The sequence below is a fragment of the Musa acuminata genome, chromosome BXJ2-11, assembly GCF_036884655.1.
Source record: "Musa acuminata AAA Group cultivar baxijiao chromosome BXJ2-11, Cavendish_Baxijiao_AAA, whole genome shotgun sequence".
NCBI classification, from domain to species: Eukaryota; Viridiplantae; Streptophyta; class Magnoliopsida; order Zingiberales; family Musaceae; genus Musa; species Musa acuminata.
In genome coordinates, this window is record NC_088348.1 from 27213518 (window position 1) to 27236124 (window position 22607).

General features: G+C 37.0%; 1 protein-coding gene across 1 annotated transcript; it reads right to left on the reverse strand.

Annotated features, from left to right (window-relative positions):
- Nucleotides 1-359: 359 nt before the first annotated feature.
- LOC135626550 (CLIP-associated protein-like) lies at nucleotides 360-20819 on the reverse strand. Its single transcript, XM_065131948.1, has 21 exons — nucleotides 20293-20819; nucleotides 19494-19649; nucleotides 19316-19378; nucleotides 17297-17365; nucleotides 16967-17132; nucleotides 15628-15789; nucleotides 13311-13408; nucleotides 11301-11375; nucleotides 11157-11225; nucleotides 10976-11061; nucleotides 10775-10892; nucleotides 10311-10409; nucleotides 9879-10236; nucleotides 7940-9705; nucleotides 7693-7794; nucleotides 6238-6342; nucleotides 6075-6149; nucleotides 5930-5998; nucleotides 5750-5818; nucleotides 3548-3649; nucleotides 360-828 (listed from the first exon to the last, which is right to left on the reverse strand). The coding sequence occupies exons 1-21, from the start codon at nucleotides 20623-20625 to the stop codon at nucleotides 676-678; spliced, it is 4293 nt and encodes a 1430-aa protein (XP_064988020.1). The 5' UTR covers nucleotides 20626-20819; the 3' UTR covers nucleotides 360-675.
- Nucleotides 20820-22607: the final 1788 nt, after the last annotated feature.

Sequence of the window (22607 nt, forward strand, 5' to 3'; positions counted from 1 at the left end):
GACTTTAGCATCGGAGAAGGATCGTTCTCTTCTTGCAGAATTTTCTGACATCTCTGATTGTATCGGAAATGAACACGACCATTCAATCCTAAGCCCCTGAGCCTTACGATGCGCATGCCGGACTACTCTTCCAACCAATTAGCATTCTTTGCAATTTAAATAGTTGCATTATCTGATCCGAGCTTAAACAAAATGGGCAGGAGGCACAGTACAGTAACAAGCCACCGGAATTGCTCTGCGAGTAGCCGTAGCTTCTACCGAACACACACACTGACTTAACAATAAGCAGGGCGAAACCATGAAGAATCACAGCTTTTGCATTGCCACTGTAGAATACCATCAAAATGCAAGGGGAAAACTTCAAAAGGGAAAATTCATAACACAGACTGCTCAAAACATACTTGTCATGTTAGATAACACCATTACCCTGTAATCACTGAGCAATGAACAATACAGGATCGACGGAAGCTCCGGTTACATGCTTCTGTACAGCATGATAAATAAACTCACCCATCTCCAACAAAGCCCCGTCCCGGAAACCATCAATCAGGAAAGAAAAAAAAAAGAAAAGAAAAAAACAACAGCACATACAATGTCCGATACCAAGGGACAATGGTTACACTATACAAATACACAACCTCGCCTCACCAAAAACAAACAATACACAGAAGACATTTAATGATCGATCGGAGCACCGGACCTTGCCTGTGAAATTCGGTTTGCATAGATAGTCACTAGCCTAAGTTGCGTGCTACTCAGACCCTCCAAATGTGGTAAGAATGACTTCCCAAGCATGATATAAATTTCCACCAAACAGAAAACAACAGTCTGAAAAATTAGAAACAACAAAAGAAGACTTGTGTCAGACAAATATTAACGAAGGGTCTAAGACATCACATAGAATGCACAAGTACATACATATCCATGATAAACAACCAAATAACAGACTTATCTCCTATGAACTTGAATCTCACTGTACCTCCCATGAAAAGTGGAAAATCAGTCAATGGTGTCTTCCAGAACATAATGAAAGCAAGTCTGTCAAGAATAGCTTTGCCAGGAAAATTGTTACAAGAAAAAGGGACACTCATCGATTCTCAACTTTCTCGAGGGATAATCCTGTTGTTTCTGACTTTACTCCAAGCAGAAATGGGAATCATGGGCCTCCTATATCTTCAATACTATGTATATTTCTTTTTCTCAAACATGCTTCAAAAGCAGTTTCCCTTTCCCCTTTATTTCTTCTTCCTTCTTTATTTAAGATATACACATTTGGTCTTTGGCCGAGAAATTGAAAACCAAGACCGCTAAGACAAAAAAAAGAGCCATTATCTCAAAACACCTTGCATATATTTACATGATGAATGTTGGACTGTTTAGCTCTAGAGGAAGAGAGATTCGAAGGACTTGATTTTGTGCACCAATTATGATGATCAAATCAACAGATCTGCCAAAATCATTTCCCTTTTCCTCTTATTTCAAAAGAATTATAAGAAATGTCAATATGTTAGAAGCTGTTTCCTAATCAACCACGTTTAGGAGAAATCAATAAAAGAAACAGCATGACTGAACAATGCACTTTGAAAACTTGTTTAAGACTCATGTCGCAGTTGATTGAGGGACAACAAAACTAAAAGAACGAATGTAAACAAAATGCAAAATGGTGCTCGAAGAATGAAAGACGAAATGAGAGAGAAAAGAAAAGGACCATTAGAAAGGAATGAGAGGTGAGGAGGGAGGGAGAGACAAAAGGTTAGGACAAGGCCACTGTGTTGGAGTCGGTTACTAATGCCATAGAAGTTCTGTCAGACCTTAAGAAGACTGGAGATCAGATTGTGGCACAATTGCCATGGTTCTAAATTGGTCACTAATGCGGGGCATCTCCCCTAAGCAATCACCCCCAATTACATTAACAGATAGGGTTGCAGCAGCCCAGGGCAGCAGGAGATAATGAAGATAGAAAAGATATTGGAACGGAAATGGAGGTGGTTAAAATTTTGGAGGAATGAAGGTGGAGAGGAACAAAGGGATGATGAGATGGAGAGGGAGTGGAGGTGGAAGGATGTGGATAAAGAGGGGGAATGAAGAGTTGATGGCGGAATTTAATAGAGGACAAACTAGGATAAGGGAACTGAGAGGACAATTAGGTTTCTCCTCTATCTCATCTTACTTTTATTTGGATAAAAGTCAACAACATAGAACAATTGTATTAGGATATTCTAATTGTCAGCTCGAAGAAACTCTGATCTGTGAATAAATAATGAATCACATCTTTAGATTAAATTGCACCATTTACCAAATTGCAAGATCAGAGAATACATCCATATCTCTTAAATTGATTTGCTATTGAGCCAAAGAAGATCAGATCCTACACATTAACAGCTCTACCCATGCCACATTTGATAAGGGCCACAGTTTGGCACTCCTTAATTCTATTCAAAACCGTTGCACAAAATGTTCTTAGAAAAACACAAACAACAAACCATGCTTCTCCGACCTTAGAATGCAGGTAGTTCAATGGTATAGATTAATTTCAAAAAACCAAATCTAGCAAACTTATCATTTATCTATCAGTTCTTTTAGAAAGATTTTTGAATTTTTAATACTCGTAAAGCGTGTGCCTATGAACTCATTATCCAACATAATTATATATGTTTTTAGGCCTGTCACACTGTTGGTATAGACAAATATACAGACCTATTACCTCATGCTCATCTTTGGGTACTAACATTCTATTGTTTTGTACAAGTTTCTATTTTCATTGTCATGCTCTGTTCCACTCTAAACCCCATCAAACACAAGAAACAAAACAATGCCAGCTAGAATAAGATAACTGAATAGAGAACGACGCAAGCTAGAACACATGGAAAGGACAATAATAAAAAGAGAAAAAGATGTTTAAGTGAAAGAAAACAAAGGAGGTGATTAGCCTTAGGACACTTATAGTTGTTCAATGAAATTTTCTTGTGATCCTCTCAAATCTCACCTTGTAGGACCTGTCAGCACAAGAGATTGACTTGATGGTTCACTAAGCAATCTAAAAAACAATTATGTACTTGACATACCCAGTAACTTTAATGGACATACATAAAATGCAAATTACAACTATTGCTACCATTGTGAAAAAGAACCAGGCTAATGTGATGGCCACTAATCATGTCAATACTTTAACCAGATAGATACCTTGTTCTTGTGGAATTACTAGGGAATCTAGATGCACGATAGAAATTGACAAAATGTTCATAATAACGGGTAATATTCCTCGAGATATACCAGCTTCATTCATGCAGATCATCTGATTTTGACTATTAGCACTACTTAAGTAAAGATGCTAATTTTTGTTATCCGGGCAAAAGTTCCAACTTGAAATGTTTCCCACATACATGTGTTTTCTATGTATGTATCACCATTTATGAGTTGCATTTCTTTTAAAAACTTGATAACACATCCATTGAAAAGGCAAAAAGAACATCATGACAAGGATCAGATGGGAAAAAAATAAAGATACATGTCTTGTCTATGCTGTACAGAGAATGAGAAATCATACCTTCCTCACATCTGGACTCTGGTTTTTGAATGCATTAAACAACGCCGGCAAAAAGGAAGGCAAATGTTTCATCAAATCTTCATGTGGAAGTCGACCAACAAGCTGGAGGAGAACTAACAGGAGTCATATTCTTAACATAGTCAATTGCAGTACACATATCAAAGGATTCCAAAATATTTTTACAATATTTATCATCAAAGATCAGCAGATGAGCATGAAACAATATGTTCCCCACTTCAGATTTAGGTTAGAGTAAGTCAGATGGGTAGATTGGAAGTGCTCTTTATATATGGATTAGATTTTCTACTGGAATGTTTTTAAAAATATTCATCATACTAGTACTCTATCTCCAAAAGTCAATAAAGGTCTTTTGTTCTCTTTTCAAACAAGAACGTTTCATGATAGCTCCATAATTCTCATGAAGATAAATTTCACTAAATTTTGCTTCTGCAATAACTAGATCATGGTCCAAAGTTTGATAATTAAATTATTCATCAGTTTCAACTTTTCAAAAAGAAGCTATGAAGAGAAACTGACAAATTGAAACAAGCTGTGACTTTTGAACCCGAACTTCCCGTTTTTTATCAATTCCCAAGGAAAAGACCCTCAACCACAAGAATCCAGCAAGTACATTTTACATAACTAAAAGGAAAGCAGATTCCAGTCAACATAACAATAAAAGCAATCTGACATGAAGGTGATGATTCTCATACAAAGCATCTACCAACATGAGGCAAACCCACACAATCCAAATGTGACAAGACCAATTAAAACACAATGGACCAGGATGGTGACAAATTCCATTTCTATGACAGCAGAAACAATAGATTCACCAACAATTTCAGGAATATTATTCTAGCAACGGATTGAAAGCACATTAAATTCTCAAAAGAAAAAAAAAAAGAAATCTGGGTCTGAGACAATAGCAAGAAGCCAATAGAAACCCATCAACATGTTTCCAGGATGAACATAAATAAACGATGATGCACATTAAATTCTAAAACACAACATCTCTAGACGATAGCCAGAAGCCAAAAGAAACCCATCAACATGTTTGCAGGATGAACATAAGTAAAAAAGCAAGCACCTATACAATACAAACAATATATTAGGCAAATTTACAAGCAATTATGAGACCACCAAAAGCAATTAAAAAACCTCTAAATTTCCAGTCAACAATGCAATTTTCACTTAAGGGTCATTTAAGAGATAAGAAGATAAAATCTTAAAAGCAAACAGTACCCAGTAACATATTTACCAACTTTCTTCCTCCTAGTCATCAAAGTCTTCCAATACTCGGTGTTACAATGAGAACCAGCTATAACAGCTGATCCGACCAGAAACTCTCAAAACTGGACCTGCCTGGTACAATTCATGCATACAAACCATACAAAACTGGCTGATCCGGCCAGGTTTGAATTAGGGGCCTGAACTAGCCAGGTGGACACCAACTGCATCAGTTCTACACTTGGAAAAGGAACATATCACTCATATTTGAGTATGTCTTTGACGCCCAATTTATGACATCATTCTGTTTGGTGACATCCCTCTCTGCTTATGCCCCATCTATGACATCCACCAGCCATCACCATCACCCACTAGGACCACTTGGACCAGACATCACCCAAGAAGCTAGAATGGGGGAGAGTTCTGAAAGTTGATAAAGATTAAAGAAGAGAAATAAGGAAAGAATTAATTGCTGATTCCAAACTTGATGCTCCAGATTGGCGCATGTCTGGGGCGCATCACCGCTTGGGCCCATGTTGCTAAATAAAATGATTAGGAGAGGAGAAAAGAAAGAAAAAGAAAAATAAGTGAGAAAAGATGATATAAGAAAACAGAAAGCAGACAAAGATTATGTGATATAAAAATAAGAAGATATGTATATATATGTTACTTTTTTCTATATTATACATTACACTAATTATTTCTGTATTTTCTATTACAAATAACGTCGGAGAGTCGTTGGGTCAGTACCAATAACACTGTTCAAATTACATGGAACAATTAAATTTTCTTGCTACCATTGTCCTGCCAGTGAGAGTCCCATTCTAATACAAGGTGACATAAAAAGGAAATAAAAAAAATAAAAGGTATCATGCCTTAGATTATTGTGAGAAAACAGATAATCTGACTTGAGAAAAGCTTAAAAGCACTTAGCAAACATGAAAAAAGGATAGGAGAAAAATAAGAAAGAAATACCTTGGTTAAACAGTTGATACAAATGACAAGTGTCTTTTCATCATCACTGATCAACAAAGGTACAATGACCTGCAATTACCAAACATAAAAAAGGATGGATATCAATCTAAACGTTCAACTCCCTGATTAATTTATAAATATCAATGTCTAACCAACAATTTAACTCAAACATTCACATACACTAAGGAATTGGAATGGATCAAATTGTGATAAGATTATATTCAAGCATTGGTTTGCTTCACTTGAAACCTGCAAATTTGAAATAAAAATAAAAAACTAAAGAAAGGTAAGCACAAATAGCATCTAAAGAACAGAAGTCTGGTACCTTCACAACCACGTCTTTTGTCACATGAAGCAATTTTTCAGTAACAATTTCGATAGAATCTTCCATCTCACTTTTCTGTAATTAGAAAACATTAAGAAAGAAAATAAACTTAAAACTTAAAGACTGTCTACTGATAAGAATGCAGGAAGAGCAAATGGGAGACCTGATTGTTAAGCATCCTAACAACCAAAGAAAGAGCAAGCTCCCGTACTGAAGAATCAGAATCATCCAACACCTCAAGCACAGCTGTTAAGATCTGATTGAAATACTGCAGGAACATCGAATGTCACTACTCACTAGAGCTTGCATATGCATAACATAAGCATATCATAGCTTACTAGTGTAAAAAGAAATACAATGATTTATCATACAAAATCACAAAAACAGAAATGCACACCTCATATCCTAATAAGTTGAATTTTACATAAAGAACAATCATTGTCGAACTATGTTACATAGTGACTATGTTTCAAGTTTATCTACATTAACATTCCTCTTAATCAAGGATGCCACAATCTTAACAGCAGTAGGCCACCTTGTAAAGGATGAAATACATTTGGGGGACCACATTGGTGATTGTCAATAAGCATCAACAGTAACCACTTTGTCTATATTTACATATGGAATCCTTCACCAAAAAGTACCTCTATCTCTCTCTCTCTCTCTCTTCTAAGAAAAGTAAGTGAATGGAAAGGGTCAAATGACTTTTTTTTTTTCAAATTGTATTATGCTCTCCGATCCTTAACCATATGAATTTTTACAATTGTTGTCAATCTTCTTATCCAGCCGATGTTATTGAATCTATCTGAGATGTGATTATGAATTTCATAAGACTCTTTCCCGCATAATCTGAAACAAATGTTGCTACCATTTAGCATATGTTGTTGTGCATATCCATGTGACCAAGCCAAAACTCCTTGAGCTTCAGCCTTGGTACCAATATCATGGTTAAGAAGTTATTGCAAAGAGAAAGTAAACGTTTTTAAATTTCAATCAGGCTCTCTTCAATCAATGTCACCCCTTTCTTCCTTCCTCTTCTCCCTGACACCACCTCTCCTCTTCTCCTTTCAGAACTTTTCCCTCTTCCTTCCTGGTGACTCGGAGAGGATATACATGTGACACAAGAAAGAAGAGAAGACATGGAAAAAAAAAACATATGCTATGAGAATTATTCTAGTTTTGGTTTTTTTCCTCCCTTGTTATCTTTCTCTCCCCTTTATTCCTATTTTTTCCTTCCTAAAAGCCACCTCCATCATCAAATTGAAGTCTCAGTCCTATGGTCAATACTGATGTACCATATGCTTCTTCAGCCAGCTGAAACCTTTACAGACGAGTTTTGTACTACTTGCCATTACCTCCTTATTGACACTAAAATTGTACCTCCATTTACAATAACAAAATTTCATCACATTAAATGCCAAAACTAAAGATTTTCAGCTTCATGACTACATTGCTGCTAGCCTTTTATTCTTTTCTCATAATGATCTGATCCTTAAACATTCAACCACCCGAAAAAGAATGAGTAATAATTGCTAAATTAATTTGTGTCATGTCCAGGCAGAAGTTAATAGAAGATCATGAGTCAAGGTTTATAAGAATAAAGAACAAGGATCATTACCTTGGTCCAGACAGAGGTATCATTTTTCAATGAAACTTCAACCAGCTGTTGTAGTGCATCTTGTTTCTCTGAACTTGAGTTCACATCATTAATATTGCAAATCTACAATAACAAGTTGTAAAAACAATATAAAACTAAGGCATGTAAAGCACTACCTTACAAAAACTGGTTCTGATAGCTTTAAGAATATTTAAATAATGCATAATATGAAAAGATATTTTTATGAACTAAAGCATCTTTTACATACCTGATGAAGAAGTTGGGGAATACTAGGCCCACTGTCTCCTGGGAGAATGGCATTTGCAGAACTAAGCTTCTCATTATTGAACTCAGAACTTATACTGATTTCACCACCATGATTCATATCAGCAGCCTTATGTCCATCAGAACTAACCAGTCTATTGATATCTAGACGTGGAGTCAACACAGAACTCTCATGCTCAATAGTCATCTCTGTTTTCTGTAAGCAATTATTAACTGACCCAGTACCTTGTGATAAAGGGTCAGAACCGTAGTCATCAATATTCTCGAATGGGTGACGAGACTCATCAGTAGCTGCTTTACCAATGGAAACATCAAGTTGTGTCAATTCATGAGTTAAACTCCACTTCTTCTCTCCTTCATCGTCAACTGAACCGGCTGAATAACGACCAAAATGGTGACTTTTCTTCGATGCACCAACATAACCTTCCTCGGAAGAAGTTCCAACAACATCCGATTGGTCATAAAATGGTTTTGACCTTTGACGTTCTTTCTTATTCTGCAAAAAGTTCATAAGATCAACCTCTATACGAGGCGTATACTGCTTAAGTGCCCGTCTTAATGAGTTCTGCTCTTCAACAGAAAGACTGAGAATAAAATTTAAGACTGCTGTTGGATCAAAATGGGAGTAAACTGATATGATGCCAGATATGGATGCTTCCTTCAGCCTTACATTTTTATCATTTACCAAAGGTGCTAACTTAGCAAGCCATAGCTTAAGAAATCCGTTGTTACTATAGCCATCAGCATTTATTGTATGTTTATTAAAGGAATTATTTGCAAATTGAATAACAGCCAACTTTGCTTTAGGAGATCTCTGCTCATCCAAAGATCTAAGAAGTGCTGGAAGAAGAGAATCAATATTGTATGTCTTACCAACTATCTCCAGTGTTGCTGAACATGGTTGCCTTACCAGTTCCTTTGGATCAATTAATCTAGAAAAGACATGTGGCAATGTTCTTTCCAGGTAACTCTCAAAAGGCTTTCTGCATGATGGAATAATTTCTGCAAGAGTGGAAAAAGCTGCCTGTGCAACTTTATGGTGAGGATCATCCAAGTATCGGAAAAACAATTTCATAACCTTCTCAAAATTCTGCGTAATCTCCAAAATACCCTTTGGCCCCTGCTGCAACAAACTCCAGAGATAATTAAATGCGGAAACCCTAGCTACCCAGTCTGAACTAGGGCTTAGTCCCTCAGTGAGTGCATCACTTAGTGATGCTGGACCATCGATATAGCTAGACATTTCACTTGCTGGGATTTGACTATCATCAAAACTACTTCTGCTACTTGCAAGAGTCCTTCCTGTCACCTGCTTCCTTAAAAGAGGTCGCTGAAAGTTAGGAATGTAACTATTCTGTGAATCCCTATAGCCAGAATCCTTATAAGGTGTCTCCAGATATTGTCTATCAGTATGGATACTCGGAAGCCGTCTACTTAACCTGAGATCAACATTGTCTTCACTGCCACTTATTTCTTGCAATCGTTCAGAAGATCTTTTCATGTAAGACAATGACAAAGATGACAGGGTATCAGATGTTACATGACTGAGGTGAGACAATTTCAAAGGGTCTCTGGATTGTTGGACCTGAGAACTCAGGACCTCAGACATATTAGAGCCACCATTCCTGTTGCTGCCTTTCGTAATGTTTGCAACAATTGAGTCAGCCAATACTGAGCTCTGTGCAGAGAAAAGATCCGGAGAAGAAACACTAGGAACCAGCGGATCACGAGTGGATGGAGCATCAACTCCTGCACTAGGAGCAAAATGAGGTAAAATACTTTTCGCTCTTGCAGGCTTGCTAAGCATAGCATACTGCATTAAGAGTGCAACTGGCCATTATTGACAGAAGCAAACTGTAACAGTTAATAAAATAATTAAAGTCAACACGGAGAAAGATACAATTTAGCATCTCAGGGGATACCTAGATCCAAGCTGGTAGAGCGTGCACTTGTGAAGTTATGCTTCTCAGATATGCTCACACCTTTCAATAAACTTTCAATAGCAGACACCTTCTGTTTGCTTGCATGAAGCACACTCTCAAGGCTTCTTTCTGAACTTTTGCCAAGTGTCTTGGATTGTGAAAGGAGGCTAGCCGAGGAAAGAGATGTCCCTGTGGAAATAGTTGCACTCTTGTCCATTGCAACAATAGCAGAGGTACCATATCCAACTACGTTTGCGCTACTGGCTTGAGAGGGAGCACGAGAAAACTGTACTCCCCTTTCACGGAGAGAAGGAGAAGCATATCTTTTATGCATACCTCCATCCTCTTCATTTATTATCTGCAAATATTTTCATCTTATCACAATCAGGAAGACCAAAATAAGGTTCCTTAAACCAAATGAAAACTTCATACCCTCTGTATGACAGGATCAAATGATAAAAACAGTCGCCGGGAACGATCTGGCCAAGTTTTTGTGAACATCCGATAGCAAGTACGAGCAGTTGAACGCACCTAGCGGTGTGCAATATTTAAATGAAGTTATGATGTTACATCAACAGTGCAAGAGATAAATAGAAAGCAATATTTTCTAGTGTAGCAACACAGTAAGATGTGCTCATTGTTGCAAACTAGATGTGGCCAACTTGAGTGTAAGTTTTTAATTTCATGAACCTAGTTCAAAGTTTGTCCCTATAAAACACTATAAATCTAACTTGGGACATCATTGTGTTAGGCTTAAATTATAGAGCAAAAGAAATTTCAGAATGGGTCCTCAATGCATGTGAATAGGATGGGATAAGTTTCCTGCATAGGCATTCAGCTAATGATTATGTTTACCACATAGAAAAAAGAAAAGAACATCGATTACAATCACCAACCTCACTCATTGCATCTGCTACACAACACTTGATCAGGTCTTCATAAAGATCTGCTGACCGCTGTATTTCAGGAGCATCAGCCCAGTACTCCAGTATTAGAAGTGCATATTCACAACACCTGTTATAGCCAATAGGATTATAGGAAGTGACGAAAAACAGTTTGAAACAGAGACAGATTGTATTAAGATTGAGCACTCTCACCTAGCACGAAGAACTGCACTCTTGTCATTCTTTGCAACATCAGCTATCCGAGGGAGCACACGAGCAACTTTGCAGTTACGCAACATCTGAACAGTGACAAGTTAGCCGGAAAAAGAATAGTATATTTCTATTTTAGACCAACCATCTGTTTAAACTGAAAGTTTCTGATCTCATACAATACCGTTTTAATACAATTATCTGCAGATTCCGCAATCACAAGAACAGTGATCACAACAAGCTTCAAAAGCACCTGAAGAAAATTCACTAAAATATTGTTATTTATTCATAACAATAAGCCAAAATCTTATCATACAACGGGTGTTACCGGAATGAGCATATCAGCACAAGCTTCAAAGTCGCCCATCAGTTCCTTTGATAGTAAGTTTAACAGATGACAGGCCTACAGCAGAAAAGCGCAATCAGAAAATAATGAACATACAGTCCAAGATAACTTCTCAATGCCGACTTGTAATGCAGGGAAACCAGAAGTTTCAGTTAATCAGGAACATTTGGTGCTTAAACACAACAATTATCATAAAGTAGAAATATACCACATACCCATGCAACCTTTGACATTCTACCTAACCATGTTCAGAAGGAATAACATTTACAATACCACATGTAACCAAGAATATGCAAAAATGTGAAACAAATGGCCAATTAAGCAAAAGTGTAAACCTGCAGCAAGAGCATGTTGATTAGAATGCAGATATCATACTGTCAAGTGAAATATGTGCCCCTGCCGATGTGAATGCCACTCATCATGTCAAATCTCACGTGATAATGACAGGTTCAACAAACTAGATGCTTTTTTTTCAGCCCGCCTAATGAATAAGGCAGCTTTCAAATCACACTAGATGTGATATAAGGGTATAACACATGAAGTAGGTAAATACATGAGCATTTGGAAGAGATGATACAAACAGCAAGATTCACTAGTTTGCTTAACAAATAATTCTTAGATGTCATATCAAATGAACAATTTGACACCATAGAAAAATCAAACATCTTAGATAAGCAAAAGATAAATATAATACTCTTTTAAGAACTCATTAAAGGATGTTAATCTACAAAGGCCTTAGTTTACCTCAAAGAAGAATATAATATGAGCTAATCATATCTGAACCAAGCTGTACTATAGTGGTCATTGAAAAGGCCTGGATAGCAATAGCATAAAGCTTAAATATAAATGTGACCCTCAATACCACACCAAGGCTGCTCCACTCTAATAGCCAGGCATAAGGGTTTTAATCAGGAAAAGAGCTTTTCAAATGGGCAATTCTTGTTAGTCAATGACTTAGCAGGAGCATGTGTTTTTGGCTACTCAATCATTAGAACCAAGGTTTCAACACCACCTGTTACGGTACGGTATGGGTAGTATTTACTGTCCAGATGGGTTATCGGTAAACGGACAAGTGTAAACCAGATGGTATACCCAGTAACGGAGCTGTACTAGATGTACAGGTCCTTTACCTGCCCAGTACAGGGCAGTACAGGTTCTGTACTGAGTAATTTACTTTTCTGTTTTTTCAGCCCATTTTGGGCCCTTTTTTAGACTCGATGCTGGCATTCGGACGCTCAGTAACTGGTATGGAACTGGTACATACCAGTCCAAGCCCTGACCAATACAATACCAATACACAAAATTGAATCTTAGTTAAAACTTAGAACCAAGGTTCGTAATTTCGTACCGTACCGGAGTTTCAACGTTAGCTCGGCTCGGTACGATATTGTATACCGAGCGGTATACCGTTCTCAGTATACCGAACGGTATACCGCTCGGTATATATATATTCGACAATGTCGCCTCTCTCTTCTCCTAGGCGGGGCGACATCGTCTCGTGTGTGTGCGTGCGTGTATATATATATATATATATATATATATATATATATATATATATATATATATATATATATATAAAAGGCGACGTCGCATCGCCTCGACGACACAGCGTTGCCTTTTCCTTCTCCCACGCAGGGCGACGTCGCCTCGTATATATATATATATCGTTCCATCCGGTAACGAACGGTCCGTGTACCGGTACGTACCGCCCATACCGGACGGTATTATTCGAAATTACATACCTTGCTTAGAACTATAATATAAGACACCAATACTTATCCACAACTATGGAATGAATTACAAAGAAACTATTACAACAAGTGGTAGTAAACAATTTTAACCCTCAAATTGTCTATCCGAATCATTATATCACACAGCATCCTCTCTCCCCAAAAAAGCAAAAGCAAAAGCAAAAACAAAAGATCTTATTAACTGTATATAGTTCACCTTACCATAACATATAATAGTCTACAAGATTCAGGCAAAATGTACCTGTTTCACAATGCTAGAACGTCGATCCAATAGCTGAGTACTGAGAGGAGCACCCAGTTGCTTTAGGAGTGCAAGAAATGATGGATAATCTGTAGCACCTGATAAAATAAATTTAATGTTGATGAGAAAAAATCAAAAGAATAACAATTTGCAAAGCATCTATTTTTCAAGAAATAACATGGAAAACCTCGATGAATCATGAAAAATAAACATCATGAAATATATGCAATACACAATAAGAAGTCTTAAAAAAACCATTCAAGACCAATTAAATCCAGAACATATGTAGACAAGAGTTTCCAAGGCAAAACAAGAAAAAAAGAGACAAATGCATTGCCTATTATTAAGCCAAGGCATAATTAGAGCGCATTGACATGAACATAATATTTTGCTCATTGGTGGCTTCAGTTAAGCATAATTTAGGCACAGCATATTGTATAAAAACAAATCAAATGAGCTGGTTAATTGGTCACATTTTCTTCATGAAATGGGTTGGATTGGTATTATTTTGGGTGCAAAATCTATTCTGAAGAGACTCTCAGAAAGAAAGGCAAAGAGTACAATTCTATAGTAGGCAAAATTCTTACTTAACAATAAGCAAGAAATCTAGACAAGGTTTTACTATAATGACTCTTTTGTCATCTCTTCACACCAAGTTGCATAGAACATCACGACACTCACAAGCCAACATGGCAATAGTCATATAGCTAGAATAGGTTTTTTAAAGATAAAATGTAATACCCCGATTAGTCCCATACTGGAAGTGGGCAAGATTAAGATTGAATTATAAGGATCTGATGAGTATACTACTATCAATTTGAACTTAAGTATTTTGACTAGTGGTTTAGGTCAAACGAAGTTGATAGACTCCGTTAGCATATCGAGCCTAGGTCATGACATTTGGTATCAAAGCCGATCTAGTATTTGGGCACAGTAAGAGGGCTCGAATAGGAAAAAACTACCCGTGGATGGAGTCAGAGGACATATCACGACGTGGAGCCATCACTGGGCTACGCATCACATGCACCATGCTAGAATTTAATCTAGGCTATTTTGGGCCTTGACGAGAACGTCAAGCCTTTGAGTGAGGGAAAATTATAACAACCCATCATTCCCACATCAGAAGTGGGCAAGATTAAGATTGGCTTAAAAGGATCTAATGAGTGTACTATTATCAACTTTAGCTTAAACATTTTTACCATGATACACAAACAAGATATAAGAAAAAGGAAATATAAAATACATAAAACTTGCCTAATATTTGGTGAATGGGGGGAGAATAAACATAGACGTGCTCAATATATAACAATCATATGTTCTACACAACCATGCTAAAAGGGAACAACGCAAATAACAAATATAACAAGTAATACAGAATTTTGCACAAAACCACTTGCATTATGTGTTACTTACAGATGGGCCCATCCTATATCCAAGTTATATCCCAGCCCAAGAATTATCTCAAATATTAAAATTAGAAAAAAGAATTCAACAATACAAAGCTGTGAATAATAAGAGGACAATTTTAAAGATACTAAAATTTAACCATCTATCACCAAAATACTGTTCCCTTAGTAATTATATCTTCTCTATTTCATTGTTGGCTCATTCTTTTCCTGCCCAGATCTATATAATGAATACATCTCATATTTCTTGAGTTGATTAATTTGTTGTTTTGCAATTAGATCTTCAGTTGTTCCTAATCCAGTCATTTAATATTTTAAAAGCTTAGATTTACGTGGTTAAACATATTAAGGTTATGACAGTTGTCTTTCATAAGTAACTATTGGTTTGACTAATGATATTGTATTTACAACAAGAAAAATCAATCCTAACCCATGACCAAAGGTCCCTTCAAGATTCATACACCTGGAGACTTCTTTGTGATAAAACAGTTGCATGTCATCATAGGCTTGTCAAAGAAATACTGCAGGATTACTTTCCATGTTTATGTAGTCAAATGCCAAAAAGAAAAAGAATATCAAGGAAAAGTCATAATCCATGTTTCATCAGTCAAACCATCAAAATAGCTAAAGAGAATTTTGCTATGAGAAGGCACACGATCAAAATTTGGTGAAAAATACAATGTTAGCAGATAAATACTAACATGATGCCTATGCTATGCAAAATTTGGTTATAAAAAAATGAAAATAAAAAATCTCAAATTGGTCAAATAACTGCAAGAAAGCTAACCAGCAACTACTATCATATTCAGTAGAGAATAGGCACCCCCAGTAACAACTCAGAAAGGAATCTTAAAGTATAATAGCATAGATATAATTGCACGATAAATGGAAACAATAAAGTGCACTTAAACCTCCATAGACCAGGCTTTCAACTCTTTGCATGGCAGCAATGCGAAGCGACCAATCTTTCTCTGGCACTAGTGTAGATGCAATCTTTTCCATTTCTCTCATCAGTTCCTTCTCGGAGTACACTTTGATAGGGGCCACAGGCTTTTCAGTAGCATCAATATCACCTACATTTCACTTAAAATTGAACCACAAGAGACCACAGCAAGGAAATAATACAAAATCATAAAAGCAGAAAATAAAGCTAATTATCACATTATATACAAGCCAATCAAATAGGGGCCTGACCAAGAAAATCTAGATGAAGTTCATCAATTTTGAAAGGAAGTATTAATGGAGTTCATTTAATTAACCTGTGTTTGACATGATCATATGATCCCTATGGCAAATATAGAGACCATATCTGAAAACACATTGAATGTGTACCCTTTCAGGTAATAAACTAGATTCTCTGCCAAAATTCTTTAGTTTGTACTATTAAGTGTTTATTTTCTGCTTCCAGACAATTTTATAACATACCCGGACATTCCAGGGTTACCTGAAGTTCTCTACTCTACAATATCAAGCAGAGAAATAGCATGATTCGTAAACCCAAAGGGTGTAACAAGTTTCAACTGTATTTATATCATCCTTACGATAGACCAATCAATTGCATGTTCCTACTTTGTTCTACCTGACTGAATATCTGTGTACATTCACTACACTATATAAGAAGTGATACATGCAAGGAAAACCATTTTGCATATCGAAACTATGCAGGTTGATAAGGAAAATTGAGTACATCATTGGCATGCTTCAGCAAATGCCCTGATGACATAGGTGTGCCAATTGAGGAAAAAACAAAAAAAAACAGAAAAACAAAGGAAGGAATGAAGAATGATAGAGAGAAAAAAAATCAAAAAAGGAATATTCATGTCAATTACCAACACCAATCCTCATCTCTAACAGTGGCAGGTGCTTGTGCATATTTGATTGCATACCACCACTTGGCTGCCAACTCTTAAGAGTAGACAACCTCAGGCAGTCAAAGATTTCAAAGAATGAACTTAAGACTTGGCTAGAAGACAAAAAGAATCTGTTATGTAAATCAAAAAGGGAAAACAAGAAAAGAAATACTGCAACATATGGCATTTACGTAATACAACCTGTCTAGTACAGCATGGCTGCATCATACTTGCATCTACAGTAATGTCCAAATGAAAATTAGGGACATGACAACTAAAAATTTTGCAAAGCGACATTTAAACCAGAAATGTAATGTCCATCTCTTTCAGTATAAAGTGTGTCAAAATGATTTCAACATTCCAACTCAATGGATGTTCTCTGGTGAACAGCAACACTTACCACTCGAAAATGAGGTTTCTCTAGGAGCCATCTTGGTCTTTGGACTGCTCTTCTTATGGTTTGCAGAAGATGGTCTGGTTTCAGCTGATACATAAGAAATTCCAACTCCATCAGATGGCTGAACTTTCGGTTCTATTTTTTCTAACCTGGCATTGATTTCTTTAAGCTGCACAGTTGATAATTGTTTCAAGTAAAATCAGCCATCTCTCAGAATGGAGGCTTCTCACAAGCTAAGAACTTAGACTTGATTGTAAATAGCCATACATCCAGAAAACTTAATTCTGATGTAAGAAACTGAATTTAGCATGTTCCAAAACCTTGAACACTCACCATGGAAGAAGGAAGATGGTGACGGTGCAACTCCTCACGAAATTGAGGTCCACCTTGTGCATACATCTCCTACAAAAAAAAAGAAGAAACTAATCTTAACTAAACTGTCAATATTATAGTCATATATGTCACGCTTGTCATACATATTTTAATTTATGCATTTAGCTAATTTTGCTAATTTTAAGCATCCAAGATCAAGTTTTGTGTCCACACATAAAGAATTAACTTCACATTTCTGATCAGGAATTTAAAATACCATATTTATCCAGTGCCGATGATCAGGCATACATGGTATATTTTTAGAACAATAATTGAAAATAGTCAATATGTCAGTGCTAAAGCTGCATTTGGCATATTGCATTAATCTTGATGTGATGTACTGATCAGTTTGAACCCTTGTCTCTAGTAATATCTCACTGTTCATGCCTACATTTGATATAGGTCTTGCTGCAGTCAGAATGTGTCAATAATTGTTCATGGAATGCTGGGCCTTGATGTAGAAGAAAAATGCTGGTTCAGCTTAAGTCCTCCTTTGAATGCCCAAGTGCCAATCTGTCACATCCAATTTAACCAATTCAAGGCAGCATTTGTTTTTGGAGTATTGTCATAAGCATATTTGATTTTTTATAGTTGAATTCAGCTAATAAATTTGTAATTTATAATAACTGCAAGGATAGTAATATGGTAAGTACGATGTTTACAAATAAGATACCGGGGACATGAATCTCATAAGAAAAGAGAGCATTCATCATAAGTTTTCTTTTTCCTTGCTATTTTAGATTTCTGAATTGATTAGAACGTGAATCTAAAAGGTCTACAAAGTGATATCTGCTAGGCCAAGAAAATTAAATAGGTATTGATGACTGACTTGACAAAATGTTGGCATTTTTTTTCTTATCACTTGTTTTTTTTCTCTTTCCCATCTCTATTTCTCTTCTGAAGTCCATGCTAATCTTCCTTCTTAGCTACCACTTAGTAAAGTAGTATATCCCTTCTCGTCTCCTATTTATTGAGCCCTCTACAAGTAGTGTTTTCTCCTAATAGCATGCACCTCTTGTTGTTTCACTTACTAACTTCAATTACACTCAGAATGATGTTTTTCCATTGAAAGAAATGTTCCACCAAACTCATCAACATCTGTGGAGGATGGATATTGTTCCATACATAAGATATTTTATGCATATCACAACAAAAATATTTAAATACACAATATCATACAAGAGAATCCATAAGATTTGTTTTAAATGGTAGAATCATGACAACTAATAATCTCTACAGTATAATCATCACAAAAAAGCTAACTATACAAAATGATGCTTTAGACCACAAGGAAAGAAATATTAGATCATCATCTTAATTTCATTATCCATAACTTTATGCTCAACACAAACAACATCTGACAATATACTAAAATCATACATCCAATAAGTTCCTCCAATAACTACATTTAAGTATCTAAAGGGTGTTCGATAATTCCATAATCATTTAAAACTGTACTTCTGATGAGCATCCAATGAAACATCAATATCTTCCATGTCTCTAATATGAGTGCAAAAACTTTTTGAAGCATTTTTTTTCTCACAGACAATAAATCATAGAGGTTTATCAGAATATTCAAATGGGTATACATGGAAAGATATGGCTGAAAGAAATCATTTGGGCAGTCTGAAACATTAAAAAAATTAATGAGCACATTGAGAGATGGTCACTCCTCATCATCCATTCATTTAAAGATTATGGCAATTAGGAGTAGCGCATAGTTAATTTTTTAAAAATATTGTGCACTACATTCAAATAGGTAACATCTTAAGTATTATAATCTATCCCTTCTAATCTTAATCACATTTATGTTATGATGAAAAAAACACTATGCTGACTAGATATCAAAAGTTGCCCATACTACATGGCATATCCAACTTCATATTAAAGGTGTCAAAAGTCAGACACTACTTTGCTCAGATCATTTTAAACACCAGATGATGCAGAAGTTGAAAAAGCATTTAAAAACAACATGCTGACCTCAATACATAAAGTAGCAGCTTCCCTAACACTCTGATTAGAGTCAGTCAACAACTGCAAAACCTGCAAACAAAGGGGAAAACACTTTGTGGGACATAGATAAATACATCATGAAGTTCCATATGAACGTGCATGTGACAACAAAACAAGCCTTTCAAAATCAAAAAGCTACACGTACAGGAGGAAGAATAACTCGCTGAAGAGGGAGTTCGGTTGAAGCAAAAAGTCCAATAGCTGTCATTACTGTGCGTGCAAATTCTTCCCTCACTCTCCAACTTCTATGTGTCCAAGCATAACTACCAGCTCTTTCGACGATGATGGTCGGGGAGGATACCTAACTTACATATGAACATCAGATTGTTAGTCGATATCCTATACAGGAAATTGCAGGCAGAATCACACACAGTGTTGGCGTGGTTGAATAGACAAACTTATTCTTATCAAGATCAAAATCAGTTAAAACAAGCAGGACAGAAAATATGGCATATTAAACTAAAGAATCTGAGAAGGAAACTCAGGTGGTTAGTCATAAAAAAAAAATCAGTGATTGACAACAACAAGAACAGATAAAGAACCTTTAAACTTCGATGGTTGACCGAGCTCTCATAAGAGGCATCATGGAAAGGCTGTCACCGCGAAGTCAGAAACCCTAAATCGTCATCATCATTTATTAATACAATATGAAACCTAAGACAGACCACGAAATTCCATTTATCGTGTCCCAAGAAGACGAATATAAATCCAGCCTATTCGAGTTCGTATATCTGGACCAGTTAAGAAAATGCATTTTCTGATATTTCAACGGAGAGTCAACAGATCCAATAGTGCATTTTATAGATATATCTAACCCTTGAAACAATAAAACTAAACGAGACTGTTCCCATTTGTTTTCTTTTGTTGCACTTAAGAACTAAACGAATCAAGAAAATTCCAATTTCAGAACAGAGAAAGATAAATAAATTGCAAAGAACCCCAACCTCCATGAGAGTGATCAGAAGCTGCCTCGCCGCGTCCCGCACAGGCTGCTTCCCGTCCCCCAGCCTCTCGACGACGGCCGGCACGAGGCCGTTGAAGTGGAGCTTGAGGTGCTCCCCGGAGAGCACGGCCGCGGCGGACAGCGCCTGGAGCGCCCCCTGGGAGACCCGGAAGTTGCTGTCCTTGAGCAGATCCATGCATGCGTCGACGAGGGCGGTGACCTCCGCAGTGGAGAGGCTCTTGGTGGTGGCCTCCAGGACCTGGTGGAGCCGCTCCACCCCGGCCATCCGCTCCTTCGTGTCCTTGGCCCGCGCCATCTCCAATGCCTCCTCCATCGGACCCCCGGCGAGAGGACCGCCGATCTCGAACAATAAGGCCAAGAATTAGGGTTCCGCCCCCCGGGAGACAGTAAGAACTATCGGATCTGGTGGAATTTGGGGCCAAACTTCTCCCGAGGATCGACAGATCGAGAGAGAGACAAAGAAAGAGAGAGAGAGAAGCAAGCCAGTAAAAGGGCAAGCTGGAGAGCGAGAAAGAGCCGAGATCGGTTTCCATCCCACTTTATATGCCACTATACATCACGAGATTCACCGTGTTGCCACCAGCTTTAATCCTCTCCTCCCATGTTTCTTCGTGTCGAGAACGTTCGCTCGAAGACCGTCGATCCTACCTCGAGATGCATCCAACGGTTCGCGTACGAGATCCATGCGACCGCAGTAAGACCACGAACCGGACTGCATTACCACTATCCATCATAAGATTCACCATATTGCCACCGATCGCCGTTCTCGCCACGAGCGAGGGCCGTCGATCCTCGATCCGGAAGCATCCGACGGCAGATACCTCAGTCGAGTACAAGCTCGGTGCGACCGCGATAAGACCACGAAGCGACCGAGTCGGAAGGTTCCGGAACACGAATCGATAGGCCAATAATTGACCTCCTACATCCCCAAATTTACGAAACTAACCCACGGTCCCCCCGTTCTATCGACACGTAAAATATCAACCCGCAAAGGAGACCGTCACACGACCGCCACGTATTGTGTCGAGATGCGGAAACGGCGCGATGGCCGGAGCCGAGGAGATGGGGTAAGAAATCGAAGGAAAGGGGGAGGAGGCAGAAAGGTGGGTTTGTTGGGGCGTAAGCATCATCATTCGGGTGGGTGGGGAGGCGGCCATCACCGTTGGTTTCTGGGCCCCACGCGGCAAAAAAGGTTAGAGACGAGGTGGGGCCCAGAAAGGGTGGGAGCTTTGGCACACTGTTAAGAGTAGGACACTGTTGAAGATGGATGTGCGGACCAAATATATTGTTCCTGTCACGGATGTCAAAGAAGATGACAAGAAAGCAAATTATTAGTGCTATAAATAAGGAGGCAGAACGTATCATTCTGTTTTAATTAGAAATAGGGATAATAATTTCCGGACCAAATCCCTCGATTCATTACTTTGATAGACTCTAATCATCGATATTACAAAAATGATGATATCATGTATTATTGTAGTTCTTTTATTGTCTTGAAAAATTAGTATATGTTACTTCTATTTTTCTAATCTGATTTTTTTTTGCGAGAAAAAAAAAATCATAGTGAAAAATGTAAAATATATATATATATAGTAATAAATAGTTCCCCAAAAAAAATCTCTTAGACTTGATGGACTTGTTTTATAAAAAAGGTTAGGTTTGACTAATACATCTATATCTGTATGTATGTATGTATGTATGTATAAAAGAGATATTACACATAATTTATTCTTATTATGTTGATGTATTATCTTTACCTAATGCTACATTAAATTTCACATGATCAAAAACTCTATCTCATTCACTCAATATTGTTATATGGGATTTAGTTTTATAAAGTTAATAATGTAGTACTAACTAAGACATCGACTTGACTTCATGAGATTAGTCATATGATACTAACCGATAAACTACCTTCGTATCATTTGAGTTTGTCATATGATTTCACATTCATTAATGATCGAATAAATACATAATTATTCATACTATTTATTTTAATATTAATTGATTATCATATATATATATGATAAGAAGAAGTTAAATATATCTATAAAAAATAATATCTCATTTCACATACAAATGGATTTAAATTTAGGATATGAAATTGAACCTAAATAGTAATTAAACAGCAACAAAATAGAGATAAATATTCAAGTCTTTGGGTTTGGTATGCATTAAAATATTCAAGTCCATCAATTTCAGTTGGTGATTGAATCAACCCACCAACCTTCTGAATGCACACTTTATCTCGTTGTTGTCTTTCTATAATGCCACTCTTAACTTTATCGCCGAGTC